Genomic DNA, 19043 nt, shown 5'->3' with positions numbered 1-19043 from the left:
TCGTCCGGGAGCTTATTTGCAACAATACTTTTTCTCGAGGGCCCAAAAAAAATCACTTTTCGTTAGTTATTAAGTGAAATTGGGGGACTTGTCCGCTTCGAGAAGTATTAAAAACAAAACTACCTTATCATTGAAATCTCAAAATGGGGGAGATGCTGTCGTGTAAACCGCCGAAGCAAAGCAGCCATTCTATTTCAAGCTTCTCTTATCAATGACAACAATTCCAAAACCAACTGAACAGACTCTGGAAGCCTTCCTAACCAATTTCCTTAAGCTTGTTTCCCATTATTTATAAGCCCTTCCCTTTTACGTTTTGTTTTCACTAGACGCTTAACATGGGTTCTCCTCTCGCCATGACCACCGTCACTTGGCACTTTGCCTTGGCATTCTTCCTCATTGCCGTCCTCTTCTCTCCGACCCCGGGTCTCGCCCATGGATCGAACGTGATCGACCAGTGCTGGAGGGGAAACCCCAACTGGCGGAGGCAGCGGCAGCAGCTGGCCACCTGCTCGGTCGGTTTCAGCGGGAAGATGACCGGCAACATCGGCAAGGGGACCTTGCGGTACACCATCACCGACCCGAGCGACGACCCGTTGAGGCCGAGACCGGGGACTCTGAGATATGGGGCCACTTTGATAAATGGCAAAGTGTGGATCACGTTCAAGAGGGACATGACCATCAGGCTCCAGAAACCTCTCCTAGTGAGCAGCTTCACGGCCATCGATGGCCGCGGCACGAATGTTCACATCACCGGAGGTGGATGTTTGTTGGTCTATAAGGTATGTCCAAGCCTTCCTGCATTATTCTAGTTTCCTTTTCTGTTTGAATTTGAAAAGGTTGCATAAATACTTTGGAAAGTAACTTCCCTAATGTGATTATGAGAGATTTACTTGCTTGTGATCAGGCCACGAATGTGATTATCCACGGCCTATACATCCACCACTGCCAAGCGCAGCCACCGAGCCAGGTGATCGGGCCGGACTCCAAAATCCTGCCTCTCGGCCAAGTAGACGGCGACGCCATCCGGCTCGTGACGGCATCGAAGGTGTGGATCGACCACAACACGCTCTATGCATGCCAGGACGGGCTCCTCGACGTCACGCGAGGGTCCACCCAAATCACCATCTCCAACAACTGGTTCAGAGACCAGGACAAGGTCATGCTCCTCGGCCATGACGATGGCTATGTTCGCGACCGCAACATGAAGGCCACCATCGTGTACAACCACTTTGGCCCTAATTGCAACCAGCGAATGCCGAGGTAGTAGCTAAGTTCTCGGTTATTCATGCCGACGAGTAGTTGGTGATGTCATTGACCGGAGATCATCTCCTTCTTCCTATTCGCTCATTGACGGATTCATTCTTTATGTGAACTAGGGTTCGACACGGATACGCACATGTGGCGAACAACTTGTACCAGGGATGGGAACAGTATGCAATCGGAGGAAGCTCAGGCCCAAGCATCAAGAGTGAAGCAAACCTGTTCATCGCGCCAGAAGGAGGCAACAAGGAGGTATATGAACATGGATCTATCGCATTCAGATCAAGCGCTTTTGAAGTTCCATTTTTTTCGGTCACAATCATATCGGTGAAATTGGTGATTTCCATGATGTTGATGCACAGGTTACATGGAGATTAGGAAGCCACGCGAGCAAAAGGGCTTGGAGCTTCTACTCAGTGAGGGATGTGTTTGAAAACGGAGCTTCTTTCACGAAACAGGGAAGACTCGGCGGCGCGAAACCTTGCTACAATAAGCAACAGAGCTTTACAGTCGGTGACGCGCAATCTGTGAGATCGCTGACAAGCTCGTCGGGCGTTCTCAAGTGCTCTAGAAGATCGACATGCTGAGCGATACCCAGAAGCTCGATCTAACATGGCGAAGAACACGGATCGATCTGTGCTCAAGGCTAAATAGAACTGGAAGTGTCTGCATATTTCAGACTCTCGTCTATGTACATGACAGTTTGGAGAATGATAATAAGCATAGCATTAGTCCAATATTGGTGTTCTGAACTGTAATGTCATGTATTTGATTCTTGAACGTGTTCTTGCTCCATTTAGTTTTTGATTTGATTTTTCATCGCATTAACAATTAGCCCATGTTTAATCAAATTATTGGATATAATACAAATAATTCTCGTCTTAAAATAAAATAATTGTCAAATCATTAGTGCAGCTTGGATATTGATAGGGCAATAAACCTAAATTGATGCAACATTAAAAAATTTCATTTTTCCACTTCGAAATCATTGTAGTGTAGCAATACGCGCATATCTCGTCGGATACAAATTTCGCGTGATTTTTTAATTGAACAAGTTTCGAATCCGATCGTCCCTTTCTTCCTTCTTAGCCTCGAAAGCGCAAGAGAAATTGCAAACGATACACAGAGTGAAATTTTGATTTCTGTAAATGTGGAAAAAAAAAACATAAAGTTGAGAAGTATTTACAACAGTAACAGTTTTGCAGTCACTTGGGTGATCGAATCAATCAGAGTTGACTTTGCCTGTTCAAGCGCACTTGGAATCCGTTGACTAGCCTCGCCGATGGGAAGAAGGACATCCTGTCTTCCTTCAATTGGGTCCACCTGCTCATATTAAATTGAGTTTATCAGAATTAACTAAATTTATAAACAAAGATGCTCATTCTCTTGATATTATTAGAAAAGAGATGGAAAAATTAACCTGTAATTAGTCACAAAATAATGGAGAAAGAGAGCAATCTGAAGTCGAGCTAGCTCTGCGCCAGGACAAAATCGAGCACCTCCACCAAACGGTGCATAGAATGGACTATTTCTCCAATTTCTCTTTTCCTATTTCATGTCACAACAATAGTATATGTATAAAGAGTTAAATTATCGAATGCTTCGAAAACACTTATTAAGTATACTTAATGAAAATATTACAATTTTCAAGAACACCGATCATACATTATGTAATTGTAAAAGTCACATTGTCGTATATGGACCGACCTGATTTTCGGGGTTTAACCATCTCCAGGGATTGAAGCTGAGAGCTCCGGGGTACAAGTCCTCGTCCAGATGAACGGCCGAAAGGAATGGGACGACGAAGCATCCTTTGGGGATGACATAGTCTGCATTGGCGGTATTATTGTAAATCCCGCGTGTTTAATTCTTATCCAATTAAGAATACCAAAAGAAGAAAATGTTAAGGGAGAGAAAAACTAAATAAATTCAAAGACCTTGATATGCAACGTCCTCCTTGGCTTCCCTCATCAACCAGATTGCAATCCCCCCAAGTCGCAGTGTCTCGTCTATCACCTGCACCAAAAAGATTAGGGTTTCTGAGTATTTGGCGTCAGGACAAACTTTTAAACTCGGGAAACATCATTAATATCATAGATTAGGTAAGACGCGAGCAACTTCTAAACAGACGTTGAGGGTCAATATACCTAACGTGGACGTTAACTAATCTCAAGACTAGGAAGTAAATTCTTGATGAGATGGCCGGAAAATGGGAGTTTTTGCATTAATGATTTGATAAATCGGAAAACCGGGTTTTTTCTTTTTGGGAAAATTGTAAATATATTTCCCTTCTCATTTCCTAGGGAAAAAGCAATAAGAATGACTTACACATTGTGTGAAGGGCATTGCTTTGTAGTCCTGCCATGTGAGCATCTCAGCTTCATCTGCATTGTGCCTCTTTAAACCCTCTTGCTCTTCCTGTTCAAACAGTAGATTCACCCTTTCAAGAAAAGGTCTTTCTTTCACTAAATTAGAAGAGAACATAGTTTCTTTTTTCTTTTTGGCTAATTGTTCTTTTGGCATGTTTGTTGTTTACCTGGAGTTCCTTCAAAGCTCTAGGGCACTGAGTGAGGAAGTAGACGGCGAAAAGCATGGTTTTCGAAGTGGTCTCGTTCCCGGCAAAGATCAGATTGATGACAAAGTCGGCGACGGCTTCGTCGGGAAGGCTCTCTTCGTCGAGCAGTCTTCCGAGCACGCCATTGCCCACGTCTGCTGAGTCTTGAAGTTTCCTGATCTTCGCGATTGTCTCGTTTATCTTGCTCACTATGTTGCTCCTAGCCTACCAAAAGTCATATGTACATAATCTCATCACTTTAGTCCTAAATTTTGGTGTACAAAAATAAGAAATTTATTCTTACTTTTTATTGAAAAATTAGACCGATTATAAAGTTTGTCTACGCCTACCAAATCCAACCAATAAACTTTATCAATAGGCCTATTGACCCACCAATCGGCTCGGGTCAAGTGGGCCCAACACTATTTTAGGCTGGCCTAGACAACACGTAAGGCCTAATATCGGCTTGGACTCGATCGATGATCATCTTAGCAACCCAACTTTAAAGTATAAATTGAGCGAGCCTGAATAAGCAATTTCCTTCTTAATAAGTCCACTCATACATAATCTTTTGTTATGCAGAACATTTGCATCTCATAAATAATGCGCGGGTTTGGGTAAGTCTTTACTGTTTAGGCCTAGCGTACGGTTCGTCCATTGATCAGGTCATTTTTACTGATGTAAATACTTTTTGACAACATAATCATGCAAGTACATGAATATACCTTCATGGCAGTGTGGTAGGCAAAGCCGGGCAAGTTGATGGGAAGAGAGAGACAACCATCGACGAAGTCGGAGAAGAGCCGAGCCATGTCGTCGATGTCCGACTCGCTGGTCATCCCCAGCAGTTGATTCACCATCAGGTTTATTGCCACCTGATTCATCATCAACCCAGAAAATTGAATAACCAAAGCAGTCACTCTAACATAAAATCGCTCATGTCACTGTGTATTCATGTCCTAGAGTTATTAAAGTCCGTATTAAAGCTGTTAAACTTGCCTTTCTGCAAACATCTTGGAGGACGATGACTTGATTGTCCGGAAACTCACAGATGCTCCGGAGCATGACAAGCTGAATGTCCTCCAGGAAGTGGCATTTGAGCTTCTCCAGGCGCATCATGCTGGAAGCGATGCCGTGGAGCTGCCTCTGCTGCTCTCCTTGGGCCGTGATCACTCCGTTCTTTCCCACCAGGTCCCGGAACGACTTCGGGTAGCTCGATTGGAACAGCTTCCCCTCATGCTGCATCACGAACCGGTTGAATGCCGGGTCCGCCGACACCACCGCCCGCTTCCCCAGCAGGCTGCACGAGAATATCTTCCCGTACCTGCTCAAAAGAGAATCGACCCATTCGTAGCGAAAATTCATTATTCTTGTGTGCATCTTCTCTTTCAGAAGATTGACCATAACATATTTGAATACTCAAAGTCAGCCAAAGTTATGGTATATCAAGGGAAATCGCATTAAACATAGTTCATAGCATAACATAAATTAACAAGAATAGCTTTTAGTGTCTTTTTAATCTTATCTATTGTAAAACTAAAACAGTTTCCATGATAAAGGCCTATGTACTTATTCAGCATCATAATATAACATTGTAAAAAGGAGTTCGACGTGGAAAGATTTTGCTTGTCTGAAGAAAAACTAAGATTGATGACAAAGAATACTTAAAGTGAAATCAACCTACATCATTTGTCCTTTGGGCTAAGAAAATGTACGCATGCATACCTTTTGACTTGTTGCTCGACGAATTGAGGCGGGTGCGAACTCGCCACTGCGCCGAACCAGGCGAAGGTGTCTCCGACGAGTAGCCACCCCGTACTCCCTGGTGGCATCTTGCACCCGCCACGGCCACCTCCTCTTCCGCTTCTTCTCCTCTTCGTCTCCGAAATCAACTTCACGAGAAACCCGATAAATACTAGCGTCGTCGCGAGGATGATCGCGTAGCTCAATGGCCAATGATCTCTTGAACCAGTCGTCTTTTCTCTCATGGTGGCGAGTAGATCAACTCGGGAGAGGGATCGGAGCAAATCTGCCGGAGCGACGTTCGTCGTCATTAATTGTTGTTGTGCAATGGCTTAATCACTTAGTGGAGCAACACATATGGTATATTATATACGTACTTGAGAAATTTATATTAAGCACAGAAAGCGAGGGAATATAAACAAGATGTTGTTTATAAGGTTGGCAAAAGCATGCTCGTTGACCTAACTCCGAAGACCTAAGATGGCCACGTATGTATTTGTACTTGAGCAAATTTAATAATTGTTTTGTGTTCCTAGAAAATTGGTTAGATGATCAGGAGAATATATGTGATAAGTCTTAATGGTCGCCATTGTTCGCCAGAATAATTTAAAAAAAAAAATTGGGTAAAAGGATGGCGAGATCTTGCTGATAAAGAAGTTTATTTTAAGGGAAATGATGAAATTAGCTAGGATACTCAAATTTTAATTACCATGCATTCCTGTCTAAATGGTGAGAAAAACAATAGAGAATTGACATTAATTATAAATAACAATCGAAGCTGCGAAAGATTATCTAAATTCGTTCTTTTCGTATGTATGAGTTGTTATCCCTGTAAGAAGAGCGCTAGGTTTGTAAATACTACATTTTAGTTCACCAATATATAAGCTTGGCTTATATGTCAATTTTGACCAATATATAAGCTTGGCATAAATGCAAGCCGGATTAGGAACGGCATGCGGAATTTGACTAATTGGGAGCTGCACATGTGAATGGGGTAAAATATGGTTCCGATACGATATTGGAAAGCCTAACAAAAAGACTTAAGCATATAGGTGGAGGGAGAATGCTTGCATCTGAAGAGCATATAAAGCCGTAGAAATACTTTAACAGTACTAATGAGTTGTCATCCCAGCAATAAGGGGACTAATTTAATAGATACTAACTTCGAGTTCATCAATATAAAGGGTTGGCATATATGTCAATTTTCACGAACCCTTACAATCTTTCTTTTGATTTTTTTTTTCTTTTACTACGACTATTTGGAACCCTAGGTACGTAATTTTGGTCTTCATAATTTTAGTCGAGTTACTGATGATGCGGCAAATCACCTGTTACTAAGTAACTCTTCAAAACATTGGGTCATAACTCATTAAACAAAGGGTGGCGGCTTTTCTTCACTTCATCTGCAATAAAAACTCAGCCGTGTGCCATTCAACAGGCACGATGAACTCTTACATAGCATTAGTAGCATCTCCCAAGAATGAAATTATCATAGTTATTTTCAGCAAAATCAAAGACGTGATTTTCTTTTCTTTTCTTTTTACGGAAAAGACAATGAGAATCGCGACCAGGGTTTGCAACCCCATGGGAGTTATTATAATAGGAGCTTCACAGTTGTTGCAAGCTATCTCAATAACGTAGGATTGTAATGAACTTGACCGAGAAAGAACCTTCTACAGATATTATAGAGAGGATACCTCAATGTGTGTAAGAGTAGCAGATGAAGTGCGAATAAACTTCTTCTGGCTCGTTCACCTCCAATAACAATTCCAGGTTTCACTTGGCAGAGAGGCTTCAAACTTTGAAGCGAAGTGGGTAGCAACCAACTCTAGCTTTTCTCTATGCTTCTCTCCTTAACTACTCCAGTTCTGAATCACCAAGGAGAACAGAACTGTAGCAGATTAATATAAAGAAGAGATCCAAAGAGAGGTCAGTGTAAAAACTGCATATTAACTTCTTCCCAACACATAATAGAAGCATGTGAGGTCAGTGCAAAAACTTTATATTAACTTCTCCTACCCATATAATAGAAGCTTGTGCTTATCTTATGGAGAAGAAGAAGACCCACCGCACTTAGAGAGAGAGAGAGAGAGAGCATGAAAAGAAGAGCTTGATTCTCTAAAAGAGACATGATTATGAGTACGTGCTACAGCTGAGCCTAGGAATATATGGGTGATGGAGAACAAAATGAAGCAAAAAGCAGGAAGGATAAACAAACAAACTATGAATGGAATAAAAGAGAAAGCTAGAAAGATTATTCTCTAATGATAGGCGATACTAAAATAATCTCTATATGAATTAAACCAAATTAAAAAGAGAACCAAGGGATCTTATAACCAATGAAATGAATAATGGGTGCAGTAATACGGAATATATGCATCACATGCATGTGCAAGAGAGTAGATATAAAGCAAAGCAAAGAAGACTAGAAAGCACCTCCTAGATACCTTGGTGTGGAAGATAGATACTGCAATTCAGTTGTTATATTATTGCTTCTTGGCTGAGGCGTGCCAAGAAAGAATATATGATCTTCCCACTTTGAATCTAGACAATAGAAAAATTAACCATAATCTGTCAAATAAACAACAACACTCTTTTGTGGATGCGTTTGATGTTTCAACAACACTCTTCAGTAGCTCTGAGAGTCCCTCCAAAGCTTCAAGAAAGAAACTGTGAGACCTGATAATCAATGCGAAACCACACAAACGTTATCTTTATGCACGAGAAAAGGCTTCAAACATCATATATCGGCAAGCGCGCAGAGAGAGAGAGAGAGACTGAAGTTGTTAATAATTATGCTTAACGTCTGCTCCCCCAAAACAGCATAAAACCAGGTGAGTAAGCTTCAAGTTGGAGAGATTCCCAAGAAGACAAGTTTGATCATCAGACTCAAAACCAGTTTGACTCGCATAGTCTAACGTTTAAATTACAACAGGCCACATTGGACTTGCCACCTGCTTGAGTAACATCTGCGCATCATAATTCACGAGAGAGAGAGCGAGAGAGAGAGAGAGAGAGAGAGAGAGAGAGAGCATTGACCAGTTATGAGCTCGAGACTAAAGAAACAGCTCGCCCGTGCTTTTTCCCCAACTTCCGTGCGGTTCTTGGTATAATTACGTTAAACTTCTTCATGCATGCGTCTTAAGGCAATACGACTCTTTTACCCATCAACCTGCCCTGGAGATGAACGCCATCCGGGTGGGTAACAAGGTCATTGCAGGAGGGTAAAACTAGGGTTATCGATGAATCCTGGAGCCACTAAAAACCCGGTCAAAGAAGAACGTGCAAAGGACAGTTTGAAAAAGGTTCAGATGTAAAAAGTTTACAATTTTCTAAATTTCAAAGCCTAAAATTCTGCCGAAATTTAGCCCCCACATCATCGAAATCATCATGACCAAGACGTGCCAAACCCTAATAAAAAGAAAAAAAAAAAGGTTTGCTTCCTTCGAAGTGGCATAAACACTCCAGACCAGCTTCCATGTAATTACATATACAGAGTCTTGCCCATTAGGGTTTGTGCATGTGCATTTACATGTCTCTCGGTCATGCATGATGTGCGCCATAGTTTAATGCAGAATCCAAAGGTGATGACTATATATTAATTGTGCTCGCACATCTTTAAGCAAGTCTGTTGTTAGGCCTTGACCATCCCATTTTATATATATATATATTCATAGACATCGTGCTCATTTATTTTATGTTCACTATGATTGTATTTTCGAAAGTACCGATATATATATATATATATATATATGTTTTATATATTTTCATGGACATTGTGCTCATTTATTTTATGTTCACTATGGTTGCATTTTCGAAAGTGCCATGTTGGTCCATGTCGTTTTCTTGAGATAGGGTTTCTCTTTCTCTCATCGTCTCCCTCTTGTGCCGCGACTTTGAAGGTCCATCGAGAAGGTGCGCCCTACATGGGAGACCATATGGTTTTAATTAATTGAACAATACGTCTAGTCGTACTTTTGTCATTTTCTGACCTTTTAAATGTGCTTCTATGGTTTTATTGTTATAATATTAGGAATTAAATTAACTGTTTGGTGTCTTCACGCTGGGAAATTTTCATGTAGTTAAGAGTGTAAAGGTCTTTTTTTTTTTTTGTATTTTCCTTTGATTATTTGGATGAATAGATGATGTACATTTTCCACTCATGACGTTCAGCGAATTGCCAACGTTCTTCTTTTTTTAGTATAATTTATTAGCACTTAACAGAATATTTACTAGCCTATGACTAAACATGGATTTGGTTAAATAGTAGTTTGTCAATTTATTTGGTAAATATCAATATTTGTTGGTTGATATTTGATGAATTTAATAAGTAGAGGTTTCGATTTATCCATAACTACCATTCAACTATCATAGAATTTGCAATGGGTTAGCATGCTTCCGTTTTCTCTAGTATTGGTAACATTCATCAGTGAGTAAACATGTAAACATTAGGTATGTCTTCATTTCTTATGGTGAAAAAAAAGAGTATTTGCATATGCAACTAAATGCTTGTAAATACCGTTTTATTTGGTTAATTGCAACATCCACTAAATCTTTGCAGAAAATTCTATTTTTTGTCCCTATACTTTCAAGCCTTTTTCTTATCATGCTCATTGTTAGAGTAATTAAATATTAAACCACGCATGCATCTAAAAACTTAAGCTTTTAAAACAGTTGACTGTAGTCCCACAAAATCTCTCATGATATCAGAGTTAGGCTCCGAGTTCAAATCTTTGCGGACCCTATTTGCCTCCCCAATTAAAATGTCCATGCCTAGTACTAAGCAAAAAGACCAGACAAAGTGTGAGGAAGAGTGTTAGAGCAATTAAATATTAAACTACGCATTCATCTAAAAGTTTAAATTTTTAGAATAGTTGGTTGTAATCTCACACTCATGTACTTTTAATATATCCAATCAAGTTCTTCTATTTTTACAAACTTTTGACCAAGTCCATCCAACACAAGTTCTGACTAAATTCAATCAACATGGCCGTCAGACAACCCCAAAATATGATGTAGATCAAATATATGAATACCCACACGAATGTGTGTGGAAAAATGTAGCTAATATAGATAAAGTCAATGTATGATGTAGATAAATTTAGCCAATGTGGATGCCCACCCCATGGCCATCCATATTGATCAAAAACACATCAGTTGGATTTGGTTTGATTTAGTGTCGGAGATTTTTAATTATAAAAACTTGTAAAAGTAAACGGATCTGTTGATTAGATAAATTACAATGCAAAGACTTGATCAAAAAATGTGTGAAAGTACATTGACGGAAAGCCGAATTATTCCATAATAATGGTGATACTATGAATCAGCTTATTTTTTGTTGGGTTAGAATTTTCCGATACCCTTGGTAAATATGAGTATTATCAACGCTTATAAGTAAATTTTGGTAATGATCAAATATATTTCATAAATCTCTTATCCTTACCTATTTTCTCAAATAATTTTCCATTTCATAGTAAATAACTTATTCCCTGTTGTTAAAGAGTAATAGTAAGTATCGGTAAATAAACTTTAATATATTGGAACTTCTATAGGATAATGGTAAAATTTTATTCCTTATGCTAAAACTTAGGTGCGACTGCTTGATGAGGCAGTAGAAATCAATATACAGTGATACTTCTTAGCGTGTTTGATAACCCCTATTAAGTGTTAAAAAATAAAAAATTCAGCACTTAATAAGATTAAGATTGTTTGATAACCTTAAGCCGAATTCAATTAAACATAAAATCCACTTAATTTGGTAGATAAAGTTACTCGATTCGTTTCATAGAAAAAAATTTATTATGATTAGAATCATGTCAAATTTATTGATAAAACCTACCAATAATGGTAATATTTTTATATTTGGTAAGAGCTTAATAGTATTCAATTTCCAATTGTAACAAATTTTTATTTCTATTTTTACACTTAAGATTATGAACACTTAAAATTTAATATTTAAACTTTTAGCTAACCCATGATTTTTTAAGGTAACTTAGGATGCGTTTGGTAACTATTCTATTCTCGAAAATAGTTTTTGCTCAGAAATAATTTTTTTTATTCCATTCCCGGAAACAATTTCTGAGAATTTGAAAGCGTTTAGTAATTGCCCAAAATTTCTATTCCTGAAATAGAAAAAGAACAGAAACGCGTTTAGTAATTGCACAAAATTTCTTTTTGTTAATAATATTTTGAATTTTTTAATATTTCTTTCTTTTTTTCCTTTATTTCTTTTCATTTTTTCTTCTCCTCCTTCCTTGGCCCATGGCCGGCAAAGGCGAGGGCTAGACCCTCGGAGCCTGGGCAAGGGCCGCCCTCGTCGTCGCCCTCGCCAAGCCGCAAGCCACCCTCGCCGGATCTAGCGAGGGTCATGCAAGGGCGACCCTCACTCAGGCAGCGAGGGTCCATCCCTCGCCAGATCAGGCGAGGGCGGCCCTCATCCAGGCAGTGAGGGTCCAGCCCTCGCCCTCGTCGATGAGGGCCACGACACCCTCGCCGACCCTGGCCCATGGCTGGCCATCGGCCAAGAAAGAAGATGAAGAAAAAAAATTATTTTTCATTTCTAATTCTTGTTCCCAGAATCAAGAATCAACTTTTTTTTTATTTTTGATTTTGTTTTAAAACTGATTTTTGGAACAAATTTGTTCCAGGGAACAAAAAATTTACCAAACGAATTTATGTTCTTTTTTTGTTTCTGGGAATAAAAGAATAGAATCAAGCACTGTTTGGCCGGTTACCAAACAGGCCCTTAACATGCTAGAAATTTAACAAAGACAGAGAGAATGTACCAACAACCTTTTATAGTCCACTTAACAGAAATTTAAAATATAAAAAAATGGGCAAAAGCCACCAAAAATCGCAAACTATATCCGCTGTGACATATTTACCCTAAATTGTTTTCAGTGACATAAAAAATCTCAAACTTGTAAGTGTGCAATACATTTACCCTCAGTCAAAGTCCTGTCAATGAAAACTGTTAAAAATCTTCCTACATATTGGAAAACAAATGTTGTTGACATGGCGCTTACGTAGTTTAAATGAAATAAAAACGACAGTTGTTTTGATTAAAAAATCATATGATAGAACCTTGGTAAAGGGTAAATGTGTCACAAGAAAAATTTTAAAGTAAATTTATTTCGGGTTTTTTATGTCACAAAAAAAAATTAAGGTAAATGTGTCATAGTAGACATAGTTTTGGATTTTTTGTGATTGTTTCCCTAAAAAAGGTTAGAGTCAACTTTTAATCTAAGTTGTTTTTTTTTTAACTTTTAATTTGTCTAGTTAAATCAGTGAATCAAACTTTTCTGATTAAGTCCTTGCGTTTGCAAATTAAATCAACGAGTTAATATTACTATTTCAGCCTACAAGATTACTGTGAGGGAAAATTCTAAATAAAGGTCTAAAATGTCCTCATTTTATCAAATAAGGGGATATAAACGATTTACTGACAACGATTCTTTGTTTAAAATTATTCTTTTTATTCTCGGGAATCGATTCCCGAGCATTCGAAGGCGTTTGGTAACGGTCCAAAATTTCCATTCCTGAAATAGTAAAAGAACATAAATGCGTTTGGTAACGGCATAAAATTTCTTTTTATTAATAATATTTTAAATATTTTAATATTTCTTTCTTTTTTTCTTCTCCTCCTTCTTGGCCATGGCCGGTAAAATATTTTTTTATTAATAATACTTTTATTAAAAATAATTTTTTTATTTTTTTGGCCATGGCCAATAAAATATTTTTTTATAAATAATTTTTTTATTAAAATATTTTACTAAAAAAAATTTTATTAAAAATATTTTTTTCTTTTTTTTCGCCATGGCCTGGTCGCTAGCCATGGCCAGGTAAAATATTTTTTTATTAATAATATTTTAATAAAAAAATATTTTTATTGAAATTATTTTTTTATTTTTTTCACCATGGCCGGTAAAATATTTTTTTTTGTATTTTTTTTATTAAAATATTTTAATAAAAAATATTTTTTTATTTTTTTGCCATGGCCTGGTCGCTGGCCATGGCCGATAAAAAAAATTTTATTAATAATATTTTTTTTATTTTTTTCACCATGGCCTGGTCGCTGGCCATAACCGGTAAAAAAAATTTTATTAATAATATTTTTTTATTAAAATATTTTAATCTCGCTAGATACGGCGAGGGTGGCCCTCACGCCGGACATTAGAAGCTACATTAAAAACCAAGAAAAAGAAGAAGAAAAAAAAAACTGATTCTCATTTTTGTTCCCAGAATCACGAAGCTACTTTTTTTTTATTCTTGATTCTACTCCAAAACTAATTCCGGACACAAATTTGCAAGAATTTGTGCCCAGAATCAAAAAATTAAACAAACGGATTTCTATTCCCAAACTGATTCTGGGAACAAAAGAACAGAATCAAACACTATTTGGCAAGTTGCCATGCGCAGCCTAAGAGCCTGAAGTGGACCTTATTTCAAATAAGAACCTGAAGTGGTTTTGTTTTCTCAAATAAGGGTCTAAAGTGAATTTTGTTTCAAATAAGGGCCTAAAGTGATTATATCTATTTCAAAAAAGGGTCTGACTTTTCAGGTGATAAGGGCATTTTTGTCATTTGACTTTTTAAAAAAAAATTTCCCTTTTTTCTTTCTTTTTTCCTTTTTTTCTTTTTCTAGTTTTTTTCTTTCTTCTTCGGTGGTGGTCGGCGAAGCCCGAAAAGGGTTGGGCGAAAGTCGCCCTTGCATGATCAAGCGAGGCTGTCCCTTGCCGACAGCTGGCAACTAGCAAGACGACCCTCGCCCAGATCTGACGAGGGCCAGTCTCCCCCATGGCCAAGAGGGTGCCCTCACCTAGCCCTTTCCTGGCCACTGGTGAAAAAGGTGGTGAAAAAGAAGAGAAAACCAGAAAAAGGAAAAAAATAATATAAAGGAAAAAAGAAAAAATAATTTAAAATTAAAATTATCTTTGGATGAAAATGTCCTTGACCAATTGGCGACCGGCAAGGTCAACTCCTTATTTGAAACTATCATGGCCACTTTAAGCCTTTATTTGAGACTGACATGGCCATTTTAAGCCTTTATTTAACACAAAATCCACTTCATGCCCTTATTTGAGAAAATGAGGGTATATCAAGTCCTTATTTGAAATTTTCCCATCGTGTAAAAAGAGCTTTTAAAAATGTAAAATGTTAGCTAATGCACGGGATCAAGAGTCTTGAAGATGAAAACAATGATCACAAATTGAGCTAACAAATCAACGTGAAAAGTAGAGAGAAATTAATTTAGAAAGTCTTTCCGATTAAAGGACATGGATAAACAAATTAAAAGTATTAAAGTTTTGATTGAAAAAATGTGGAGATTCAAGGACTAAAATGGATTTTCGAAAAGAATACAATCAAATGAAACTAGAAAAATATCGTGAAAAAAAATGACGTATTTGTTCAGTTTAGATGAAGTGATTAAGGGATATCGAAAGGATTCACATGATTTCGAGAAAAGAAAAGAAAAGAAATTGAGAGATTAAATTAAAATGTTATACGAGTGTTAACAAGGAAAAAAAAGGCGACTTAAATATCTTTTAATAATTGTAAAAATTGAAATAAATATAATAATTCATTTTTTTCGCGAAAAGCATTTTCCTCATTTTGCGACGTTTGGATCACTTAGGAAATTGAATCAACGAAAAAGGTTTTCCTACACAAAACTTAAGTTCAGAAAAATAATTTCATTTTTAAGAAAATCGAAAATCATCTTTTAAAATATAACTAGATATGAACGTTTGAACCAAAACTCTGCGCTTGGGCACAAGAACCCCAACACTTGTTCCCAGATCCTTGGTAGCTAGGTTGGGACTAGAAGTTAGGGCCTAGTCCCCGATGCCCGGATCCGGGACCATTGAAGCCATGCATAGGATCCCAACGCCCTGGCCTAGGTCTATCTAGGCACGCCTGAGATCCTGGCAACCGCACCCAAGTCCATCGAGGCTGGGCTCGAGTCCTTGGTGCACGTGCTCGAGTCCATCGAGGCCGAGTTCGGGATCCCAATGCCCATGCCTGGGTCTCCTACTCCCAAGCTCGGGTCTTTTGAGGCTAGGCCGGGCTCGGAACTCCCATGCCTAAGCGCCATCGAGTTGGGCCCGGTCTTCCTAGACCCGAGCCAAGGCACCAGGGAGCCAAGCACGAGCACCGAGTTCTCAAGTTCGATTTTGGTGGACCCAAGATCAATGCCTTTGCTTGTCCTTGGGAGTCAGAGATCCGGGCTTGAGACTTCAGTGCTCGTGTAGATATATTTTCTAGTTTATTTTCAGATTTCAGTCAAATATCGAAAAATATTGTAATTTTTGTAAGAAAATGACTTTTGTCAAATTTTTCACGAAATAATATCAATGAAAAGGAAAAATAAACTTTTTTAAAATTGCACGAATCCCTCCAAATCTCTCAATATTCGGAGAACTACACTTTTGCTGTACTAATCTCTGTGGAAATAGACAAAGTAGCGGTGCCGGCGATGGCGGCTGCGAGCGCCGTGCATGTGGAGCAGCTCGAAGTAGACGACGACGGCGGCGGCGAAATGGTGGTGGGGCTGGGTTCGTACGGAGGGAAGGTGAGGTTGCTGGGCTCCGGCGGAGGTTGCGACGAGGAAGGAGAGGCGGCGGCGGCGGAGACGATGCTGCTGTGGGGGATCCAGCAGCCGACTCTCGCCCGGCCCAACGCCTTCGTCTCGCAGTCGTCTCTCGCCCTCGCCGTCGAAGCTTGCGGCCACTCCCTCTCCATCCTCCAATCTCCTTCTTCTCTGGTACGGTCTTCGTTCTCGCTAGGGTTTAGTGGAAGCGGAACTTTTTCTTTGATCGCTCGATTCGATGATCTGAGTAATCTGCTAATACAACTGCTATTAGAATGGAAATTGGGATTCGTAAAAGGTAGAAATTTCATACCTTTTGGATTTCTATGACGAACAAAGAGGTCCGAGTGATTGATTTGTGTGTCGAAACAATGTGACGCGTGAGAACAGAATCTTCGCTGATCAATCTTTGTGGTATGAATGAGAATCTACGGTGCTTTTTTTTTTTTCCTCAAATGATTTGTTTTGATGTGGTTATAGATTACTCCTGGAGTGACTGGATCAGTGATGTGGGATAGTGGAGTTGTGTTGGGGAAGTTCTTGGAACATGCCGTGGATTCCGGGATGCTTCTTCTTCAGGGCAAGAAGGTTGTCGAATTGGGCTCTGGATGTGGATTAGTTGGGTATAAATATCGTAATCTTTTGAGTCCTGAGACACATCGAATGAAACACGGATTCTTACTTCGTGCTCATTGCAAAAATTATGATTTACGACGAGGTTAACTCCTTGTGTCACAAACTTATGGAGAATATTACAAGTTTACGATGAGTTGGATATGCTGACCTGTCTAGTTGTATTCTTGCCTATTTACATCTTGGCTGAGTGGTTCCGTTGCTTACTCGAGGGTGCTTTGCATTTGGTTTCAGCTGCATTTCAGCTCTTTTGGGTGCTCAAGCGATTCTTACTGATCTACCAGATAGACTAAGGCTTCTCAGGAAGAACGTCGAGACAAATTTGAAACATAACGATATGCGGGGATCTGCGGTCGTGAAAGAACTGATTTGGGGAGATGATCCTGAAAGAGAGTTGATTGAGCCTTTACCAGACTATGGTAATGGTGCTGTGTCTCTTCTCCCTCAATTGATAAATTTTTTGTCCTTCTCTATGCATTCGAATCTTGTACAAGAGACATATCAAATTATTAATTACTCCTTACCAAAAAAAAAAAATTATTAATTACTGGTTATCTTCTATGGAGCTTTTCCTCCTACCTTTAATTCTTTGTGCCCGTGTGCCTCTGCATGGGTTGATCTTGTTCGAGCTAACCTCTCTTTGATGCATTTGCCGGTTTTGTCATTAGAGAAGAAACTATTTGCCGGTTTTGTCATTACAGAAGAAACTTACTTTTCATGATCAAGGATTTTCCCTAATCAAGTTCTCATGCCTTTTTCCTCATATCATTGTTTTCATTTCCTGGGGTTCAGTTCCTGCATTTACACAGAGGGAGTCCTTCAGCTACAAGAATTAAGTAATGCCTGCGGGGCTTTCTTCAATAGATTATCTGCTTATGGTTGTAATATTACCCGTCTTTGAAAGAAGAATGGTTCTTAGGCAGAACTATAATAATCTATACCTTGGTTCTTAGGCAGAACTATAATAATCTATACCTAACTTTTTGGAAAGGAAACACTGTCTCTTGATCAAATGGCAACAATTCTGTTGCAAAATTGTGTGATTGTGAAAGAAACCATACATATGTTCTAAGTTTCTCTATTTCTTGGTTGATGATATTCTTAAAATGCTTCCTGTTCATTCATAAGAACTGGAGATCATAAAATTCTATGTGATTTAACTGTGCTTGCTTTGTCAGTTTTGGGATCTGATGTGATTTACAGTGAGGGAGCAGTAGAGGATCTGATCGAGACATTGCTGCAACTTTCTGGAACTCAAACAACCATCATTTTGGCTGGAGAACTTCGCAATGGTATGCTTTCCATTTGTCCACGTGTGTGCACGGGTGCATGTTTGTGAGTGAATATGTGCATTGGGCAGGGGTATATATATTGATTCATCTTCTACTTGGCAGATAGTATCCTCGAATACTTCTTGGACGCTGCGATGAAGTATTTCATTGTGGGGCGCATAGATCAGGCACAGTTCCATCCAGATTATCACAGCCAGCGAGTAGCAATGTATGTCCTGGTGAAAAAATGAAACTTGCCGAAACTGAAGATGGCTACGACTCGGGGAGTGAGTTCTGTTACAAGAAGTCAAACGGTTAGGCATACCAATGCATTGTGATTTTGGATTGATGGAGATTAGCTGTTACATTTCACATACATGTAGCAAGTAGCATGTCTCAACTTCTAGAAAAATCCGGCCGTCTCTTGCCATCTAAAGGTGGATCAGTGAGATGAACATTTGTGTCTCGGACTCATGAATAGTGTATTTTAAGCTGTCAAGCCAAAATTGTCTCTCTTCAGCATCAAAAGATCTTTATATTGAAGGTTAAATACATTAATGCTGTCGCTAATCTTCGCTGGGTCTTGCCTTGTCAAAGGGTGTGCAGAACCTTCTTTCTGGAACTGAACATCCCAATTCATTTCAATCGATTTTGATGGAAATAAAAAAATTATTCTAATACAGACGTAACATCATACGGGAGCAGTACATTGTGTAAGTATTTGAAATGGCAAATGAACAAAGAGGAGCAACAATTCGAAGAGCTTTTCTACAATTCGCTAGACGGTGGCCAGAAAACACATTAGTCACCAAGACAAGACCGAGTGAATTTTTCGATAATCGCGCATTGAGGGAACTCTAATCAGATCAGACAGTTCTTGCCCAGAGCAAATCTTGTATTACAGCACCCACGACCCGGCAGATGCAAGATCAGATGGCTCTTTCAGTTTTCTCATGAGTTAGAAAAATTCAAGAAAATTAGAATGAAAACAGAAG

General features: G+C 38.9%; 3 protein-coding genes across 3 annotated transcripts; 2 read left to right on the top strand and 1 right to left on the bottom strand.

Moving 5' to 3' along the window:
* The first annotated feature begins 51 nt into the window (after nucleotides 1–51).
* LOC115690256 (pectate lyase 1) lies at nucleotides 52–2049 on the top strand. The gene is made up of 4 exons (XM_030616549.2): nucleotides 52–779; nucleotides 905–1260; nucleotides 1377–1512; nucleotides 1623–2049. The coding sequence occupies exons 1-4, from the start codon at nucleotides 336–338 to the stop codon at nucleotides 1845–1847; spliced, it is 1161 nt and encodes a 386-aa protein (XP_030472409.2). The 5' UTR covers nucleotides 52–335; the 3' UTR covers nucleotides 1848–2049.
* Nucleotides 2050–2486: 437 nt separating this feature from the next.
* Nucleotides 2487–5868, bottom strand: LOC115690255 (cytochrome P450 720B2). Its single transcript, XM_030616548.2, has 9 exons — nucleotides 5540–5868; nucleotides 4814–5138; nucleotides 4540–4689; nucleotides 3797–4039; nucleotides 3589–3678; nucleotides 3198–3276; nucleotides 2968–3089; nucleotides 2681–2808; nucleotides 2487–2583 (listed from the first exon to the last, which is right to left on the bottom strand). Exons 1-9 carry the CDS (start codon nucleotides 5866–5868, stop codon nucleotides 2487–2489), a joined length of 1563 nt encoding a protein of 520 aa, XP_030472408.2.
* A 10089-nt stretch (nucleotides 5869–15957) lies between these two features.
* On the top strand, nucleotides 15958–18554 carry LOC115690226 (uncharacterized). Its single transcript, XM_030616499.2, has 5 exons — nucleotides 15958–16318; nucleotides 16625–16767; nucleotides 17012–17196; nucleotides 17956–18069; nucleotides 18172–18554. Exons 1-5 carry the CDS (start codon nucleotides 16031–16033, stop codon nucleotides 18297–18299), a joined length of 858 nt encoding a protein of 285 aa, XP_030472359.2. The 5' UTR covers nucleotides 15958–16030; the 3' UTR covers nucleotides 18300–18554.
* Nucleotides 18555–19043: the final 489 nt, after the last annotated feature.

This window comes from Syzygium oleosum, unplaced genomic scaffold, assembly GCF_021117445.2.
Source record: "Syzygium oleosum isolate NSW1041296 unplaced genomic scaffold, Sole_v2.1 Sole_v2.09, whole genome shotgun sequence".
In the NCBI taxonomy this organism is placed as follows: domain Eukaryota; kingdom Viridiplantae; phylum Streptophyta; class Magnoliopsida; order Myrtales; family Myrtaceae; genus Syzygium; species Syzygium oleosum.
Note: the sequence above shows the minus strand (reverse complement) of the source record. Positions and strands in the feature narration are given on the sequence as shown.

Excerpts from the sequence above, each read along its gene's own strand:
- LOC115690256 (XM_030616549.2), top strand. The coding sequence starts at position 336 with ATGGGTTCTCCTCTCGCCATGACCACCGTCACTTGGCACTTTGCCTTG. Across the intron at positions 1,261-1,376 it reads TGCAACCAGCGAATGCCGAG|GGTTCGACACGGATACGCAC; the intron begins GTAGTAGCTAAG and ends TATGTGAACTAG. Across the intron at positions 1,513-1,622 it reads CAGAAGGAGGCAACAAGGAG|GTTACATGGAGATTAGGAAG; the intron begins GTATATGAACAT and ends GTTGATGCACAG.
- LOC115690255 (XM_030616548.2), bottom strand. The coding sequence starts at position 5,868 with ATGACGACGAACGTCGCTCCGGCAGATTTGCTCCGATCCCTCTCCCGA. Across the intron at positions 4,690-4,813 it reads TCCAAGATGTTTGCAGAAAG|GTGGCAATAAACCTGATGGT; the intron begins GCAAGTTTAACA and ends ATGATGAATCAG. Across the intron at positions 3,277-3,588 it reads CAATGCCCTTCACACAATGT|GTGATAGACGAGACACTGCG; the intron begins GTAAGTCATTCT and ends TTTTTGGTGCAG.
- LOC115690226 (XM_030616499.2), top strand. The coding sequence starts at position 16,031 with ATGGCGGCTGCGAGCGCCGTGCATGTGGAGCAGCTCGAAGTAGACGAC. Across the intron at positions 16,319-16,624 it reads TCCAATCTCCTTCTTCTCTG|ATTACTCCTGGAGTGACTGG; the intron begins GTACGGTCTTCG and ends ATGTGGTTATAG. Across the intron at positions 17,197-17,955 it reads TGAGCCTTTACCAGACTATG|TTTTGGGATCTGATGTGATT; the intron begins GTAATGGTGCTG and ends TTGCTTTGTCAG.